This window comes from Adiantum capillus-veneris, chromosome 1 (genome assembly GCF_014529385.1).
Source record: "Adiantum capillus-veneris isolate H3 chromosome 1, ASM1452938v2, whole genome shotgun sequence".
Lineage (NCBI taxonomy): Eukaryota > Viridiplantae > Streptophyta > Polypodiopsida > Polypodiales > Pteridaceae > Adiantum > Adiantum capillus-veneris.
The window spans coordinates 24,061,154-24,067,880 of NC_140931.1; the positions used below are offsets into that span (position 1 = coordinate 24,061,154).

Here is a 6,727-nt window from a genome sequence, read left to right on the forward strand (position 1 = left end):
TATTATAAGTGACCTTTAAAAAATGTGTCTAGGTTCAATATAAACTTGGACAAAGTATAAAAATGTACAAAAAGGGGTTATTTAGGCCTTTAACCCAACATGTACCGCATAATTTACATATCCTGCTCTCCGTTGGTATCCCTATGAATTTGCCCGTCTCAATCTCCAAATGGTGCGAGGATGTGCGGATCTGACCTATAGCGCATCGCAAACTATGAGACAGATGAGTGTCCATGTAGCTCGGATGAATCACAAACCCATCTCCTGAGAGTTGGAGAAGATGCTCCTTGTAGAAAGCCATCTTCGTGCCCAACTCCTGCACTGGCTCTACCCATGTCCTCCTGGTGTCCACCTGTATAAGATCTTGACGAATAAGTCTAGTGATCTCCGTCCGTGTGACTGGTAGTGAAGGTGCATCCAGGGAATACTGAAAAGGAGGCAATCTATCTAGGCTGAAACCATGCCTCTGAAACCAAGAGGTCATCTGCGCATACCAACATGATGTGTCTCCCTGCGTCGCTAACTGTCTAGAAGACTCCAGAGCCAATCTGCCTCCACGTGTATCCCATAGGCTGTGCAAAAAGGACACTGATCTGGTAATAGCCTCAATCTCTATAGGAGGGGTTGCTAGCTCCGCTCGAGTAATCGCATGTGGTACGGAGGACTTGGCTCTAATCATCCGAGAGATCATAGATACCAAGGGCCTCTCCATGCTCCTCCACGTGTCATGATCCACAGATGGTCCCCACACCTGTACCCCATAAAGCATAGCTGAAGTAACCAAAGTATCAAAAAGCCATAGCTTTGTTCGTGGTTCCTGAAACTGAACTTGTGAACACATCCTCTCTAGCCCTCCCAGTGCTGCATATGCTCTAGACAGTCTAGTCTCTGCTGCTCTCCTCAGAGAAAACCTCGGTCCCAAGAATACCACCCCAAGATATGTATATGCATCTGTGTATTCCACAGTGTCCTGACCATATACGAGTGTAGGTGCCGATCTCCTGACCCACTGCGGAGTAGTGTTAAACACCATAACCTTGGTTTTACCAAGGTTCACAGACAATCTACTATCCTCCGCAAAGCTGTGTAATGCATCCAACTGTCTCTGCATGCCCTCTGGTGACTTTGATATCAACACAATATCATCAGCATATAGTAACAAAGGGATCCATGTCCCTGCTAGCTGAGCACCTCTGTTGCCTTCTCTGTCAATGTAGTCAGAAACCTCATCTACATACATACCAAATAGTGTAGGGGACAGAGGACACCCCTGCTTCACACCAATAGTGGAATGCACAATGTCAGACATCCCCTCAGGAGTGCGTACGTGGCCAATCACTGAGCCGTATAAAGCCATGATCCCCCAAATGATCTCTGTGGGCACTCTCAACTCCTGTAACCTGCGCATCAATCTGGCTCTTGGTACTGTGTCGAATGCTTTGCGGAGATCCACAAAGCAACAATACATCCGTCTCCCATGTGCCCTCCCTTAATAATGGCTTTGAGTGGAAGAATATGGTCCAAGGTGGAGAAACCCCTCCTGAATCCAGCCTGTCCTGCTGCTCGTATGCCCTCATTTTCTACCCATTTACTCAGTTGCTGCTCCAGGATGGACGCATACAACCGTGCTAATGTGTGCCCTACCATAATAGTACGGTAATTCCCTGGTACCTTGGGATCCCCTGCTTTAAAGAGAGGTACAATTGTAGATAAACTCCAAGACCTGGGCAGTCCCTCACACATGACCCGGTTAAACAACCGCCCAAGAACCTCTGACAATAAATCGCTAGCATGTATCAAGTGCTCTGCCACCAAACCATCATGATCATATGCTCTCCTAGTCTTCATCCTGTCAATGGCCTTCTTCACCATCTCAGTGGTAAAGAAGGTACTGGTGTCTTGGCATGGCTCTGGGGGGTCTGGTAGAGGCGGTTGCCCTGGTATTGTATATAATGATGCTGCATACTGACCCCAAATTTCGGGAGAAGTAATCACTGGAGGGGGGGAGTGCTCATGGAAGAAACGCCAGGCCTCCCCTGAATCTCGACTCAAAAAGAGCTGATACAAATCACGTTCCAATTGGGCTAAAAAGGCCCGCTTCTTCCGTCGTACTAGACGCCGAAGAGCAATCCGAGACTGTTTATATGTGATCACCCCAAGTACAAGCTTGCGCTGAATCTGAGCTCTCATCTCTCTGCACTCATCATCATACCAACTATTTTGAGGTATGCTCCCAGAACGTCTTCTCTGATCTGGTCGAGTATGTGGGTATGCCTCTGTTGCTGCCCCATGCAAGATCTTAGTCAATAGAGTAGTAATCTCCTCCACAGTATAAACTGGCTCGGCTGCCCACATCTGTCTATAAATCTCCTCTACATACACCGAGTCAGTCTCTGGTGTAAAAGCATATCGTGTGTGTGCAATCCCTTGTGGTGTCTGAGAAGCACTGTACTGGAAGGAGACTGAAAAAGTCAAAAGAGCATGGTCCGCTACTATTCCAACAGGTCTAGATCCCACACTAAGATCCTGAATACTAGAAATGAAGCTCGGTGAAGTCATGACATAATCCACTGTACTAGCCCCATTTCTGTGCGGAAAGCATGTAAATCCCCCAGAAGAAGGAAACATCTCTATTCCATTAAGTATGGCCAAACCATGCATAGCCGTCATCTCCATGAGATATCTCCCATACTCTGTATGCTCCCAATCTGTTGAGTGTCTGTCAAGCCCCATCTCCGAAATATCCACTTCTCTGAGTATCTCCTCTGAGGAAATCATAGAATACCGTTTGGGAGTTGGCCGTCCTGGCATTGAAGTCTCCCAGGAGAATGATATCTCCATCTCTAGAAAACTCCCATATGTCATCATCAAGTATAGAGAAAGGAGATTGTCCTCTGGGTGAGGCATAGACTGAAGTACTAGGGGGAAAGTAACATATAGCAATATATAAGAATCTGCCCGTCTCAGCTCTTAGTCTCACCCACATGTATCTCGCCTGGTCATCTCTCCGAACTATCTGTAATAGCGGCTGCAATTCCTCCTTGCATAAGACAGCTACACCTCCTGAACCCCGGCTCCCATGCTGGGATCTAGCATCTGGTCTACAAGCTGTTTGCCATAAATAACCAGTCACACGTGGCATCAGAGAGAGAGAGAGAGAGAGAGAGAGAGAGAGAGAGAGATTAACTGACTTTCATACACAGGTGATACAATTGGAAAAGTTCATGGAGGACCTAAGGATCCTGTGCTCTGATGTTGAATGCATTTGCAAGCCGCCAGATGGTTACAGGGAGTTGATTAAAAGCCCTCGGGTGCTTGTAGATGGCCTTAGCGCTTCTCCTGACACACCTTGTGATGAAGAAGAACACACTCTCTGAGATCTGCCGGTTCTTTTGTGTATATTACTGATTTGGGTAATCTTTTATGTATATTACTGATTTGGGTATCTATTGCACTTTGGAATGCTATGAGAGAAAGAAGGAAAACTAAAAACTGCTTCAACTTGATGGTGGGCTACATATTACAATGCAATGGCATGGTAGTGTGTGTGTGTGTGTGTGTGAGAGAGAGAGAGAGAGAGAGAGAGTCTCTCTCCCTTGCTACATAAGGCTCTTCAGTTGTTGATAAAGTTTTGCTAAAACACTTGGTTATTGTAAAAAAGTTGCACATATATATCAATGTTTGCATGCATCTCCTTCAGAAATGAACACCTCTTAGTGTTGTAATCATGTTGCATGCACAGCTCACTTCTTCCTACAACTTAATAGCTAGATTAGTGCTCACATGTAGTGCATTGCATGGAACATCAAATGCATGCTTGAAGTGGAGAGCATCAGATGCATAACCTAGAGCCACAACAAATTTGTCAAATAGTCGCATATGTATGCTATATGAATTCTAAAATCAAAAAGTAGTACTTCCATCAAGAAAACTCTAGAAACTTTCAGAAGTCACAAGAAGCACAGCATTGCAATGCTTCCCATTAAGGTCATAGCCTATTTGTAAGCTTCCAAATTCTCCTTGAAAATACGGATCCATACCTTTATAGCTTTAGATGGGGCCCATCTCTCTATAATGATACTCTTAAAAATAGGTTGAGCTCTTCAAAACACTTGAAGACTTAGTATGAAAGCTGATCGTTTCATCACAAGTTAATTGCCTACGAATTCAACAGTACACACCAAAAATTAAATTCGTGTTGTAATTCCCATTTTAGCTCTGGATTGTGTTCACCTTTTGGGTTGATGGTGTGACAACATTTTGCTCAGATAGTGATCTGTTGATTTTCTATAGTGCCTATAATTTATTGCGACTCCACTATACTAGTAACTACTTTAGAGTAAGAACAATAGCAATTGACATCCTCACTACAACAATAGGTTGTTGCTACTACATGTCTACAATTTGCTATGATTGCATCCTACAACCAAAAGCAAAAATTCATGTTGTTAGAGACCCTCTTAAGATAGGCTCGAAGCATGGCAAGATCACAAGAGAGTAGGGGCAAAGCCTCTTTAAATGTTTTTGCACAAAATAAACATAGATAGGAAAGAGAAGATGACACCAGAGAACCATTTTCAACTTCCATAGCTTTAATAACAACTTAAAATGTTTCTTTTGTAGGTATATGAAGTAGGTTCACATAACCAATGAGATCTTTCTTCATATCTCCTTATCTCCTAAGGTTCTTGTATAATCTCTTGCCCAACCTTACTACACTAAAGTCTTGCTCTTTGAGTAGCGTCACAATCCTCCTTGAAATAGGGCTCTAGTCCAACCTCTACAACAGTTGACATAGAGGAAGGATTCTAGCTAGCATACTTCTTAGTTTCTAACTAGCATCCTTCCTATATGCTAACTAGCATACTTTATGTATATCAAGTAGTATCATTCCAAGATGCCAACTTCCTTCTTATTTGCCATTCAATATAATTCATGTATGTTAACTATCTGCCTAGAGAGAGCAAAGCCAGGTAATATTATCCCATCAAAGTTTTTGCGTACGTGAAAGCAATAAACTTTGATCAAATGGTTAAAGAGATAAGGCATTACCGTGCGAGACTAATATGCTCTTTGATCATTGCAATCCTTGTGTTGACAATCTTGAGGCAATTGTAAACACTTTACAAAGTCAAGTATAATAGAGGAGCAAAAAGGCTCATATCATGGGTTATGTAACCAATGCTCTTGGAAAAGACTATGGCTAATCCAAAATGGAAAGAAACAATGCAATTGAAGTATGATAGCATCATGAAAAGAACAACACTTGTGAGACGACTTAGAAGCAAAATACAAGGCTGATTGCTCATTCAAGAAGTATAAAGCAAGGTTAGACGAACAAGGATTCTTACGGATGTGTATGTAGCTCATTCACTAGGGCTAGTTGCTCCATTCAAAAAAAAAAAGGTTTGTGGGTTGAGAAAGGCTTTCAATGGCCTAAAGTGAGCATCAATAGTATGGTACCACATGGTATGTAAGTTTTCCAAAATTTGGTTTTCAAAGGAGTCCTAATGATGAAACATTTGAATGCATCAAGGAAATGGTGGAAAGCATGTTATTGTAATCATATATCTAGGTGACTTGATCCTTACAAGTGATAAATAAGAAAGCATTGATCAAACTCAAAGAGTTTTGAGGACGAAATTCAAGATGATCGAGTTGGAGCACTAACATTGGTTAGGAAGTGGAGTGTGACAAACTTCAAGTGGCATCTTCATGTATCTCAATAAAAGTATGCACCAAAAGCAATTGGGACGATGAATTTTAAACCTGTGCGCACTCCAACACAGTCCAAACGGAGGTGAATGCTAGGCTTTCCATGAAAGACTAGTCTTTCTTAAGAGTACAAAAATCTTGTTTCAACAAGACTGATTTTCTTCTGTGAAATGTGACAAAGACATTTGTTTGGCTAAAGCCACAGTCAACAAGGTTTCTAACAAATCTAGGGAATTGAATTAGAAGCCAAGTATGCGTGTTCTAAAGTATGAAGGAGGTATCTAGGATAGCCTATTCGGGGCGGAGATTTCCAATAAACATTTAATTTTGTGAGTACTTAACAAATTGCATATAAAGATGGGCAGGTGGTGTTGTGATGAGTGGCCCATCCATGTAAGACTAAGGATAATCCAAGCTATTCTTGTTCCCTATATCATGTTTTATTTGCTATTTCTTGACTAAAAACAATGTCATCTGCAATAGTTTAATCTTTGCTTTTGAGTTTCTATTCGAGATCTAGGGGGGAACCTTGTGCATGTATTAGATGTGGCTTAATGGCTATGCCTAAATCTTGTGGGGAGCAGAATATACTCGAGCTATCAGCTTCAATGATACACTTTCTAGGGGAGGCACTTTGCTCATATGTTTTTGGTTGTAGTTTATAGCATCTCAAGTGAATAGCCCAATGTGATCCCAATATTTATTTTGTATTTAGGTATTTATTTTACTTTTTCCAAACCTTTTTCCATGGGATTGGCAATAGGTTTGCAATCCTCAAGTCCAAACTTACATAGCAATGTCTCTATGTAACTTGTCTGACACAAGGCAATACCACCACCACATTGTTAAACTGTATGCCCAAGTAATGATGCAACAACCCCAAATCTTTCATCTTGAAAGTAGCATTCAAACCAGCCTTAAATTCAGCAATATGTGCCTCATTCAGACTAGTGATCAACAAATCATCCACGTATAGAACCACAATGAGAATTACATCGCCCTCATGCCACGC

The 6,727-nt window shown here is 42.0% G+C and overlaps 1 protein-coding gene across 1 annotated transcript in view; it reads left to right on the forward strand.

The window, feature by feature from the left end:
* LOC147464425 (cryptic loci regulator) overlaps window positions 1-3,548 on the forward strand; it is an 87,501-nt gene extending 83,953 nt beyond the window's left edge. Inside the window, exon 4 of the mRNA XM_086509142.1 lies at window positions 3,204-3,548. Coding sequence (XP_086365268.1) covers window positions 3,204-3,377 — 174 coding nt within the window. The 3' untranslated portion in view covers window positions 3,378-3,548. The remainder of the gene's footprint in view (window positions 1-3,203) is intronic.
* Window positions 3,549-6,727: the final 3,179 nt, after the last annotated feature.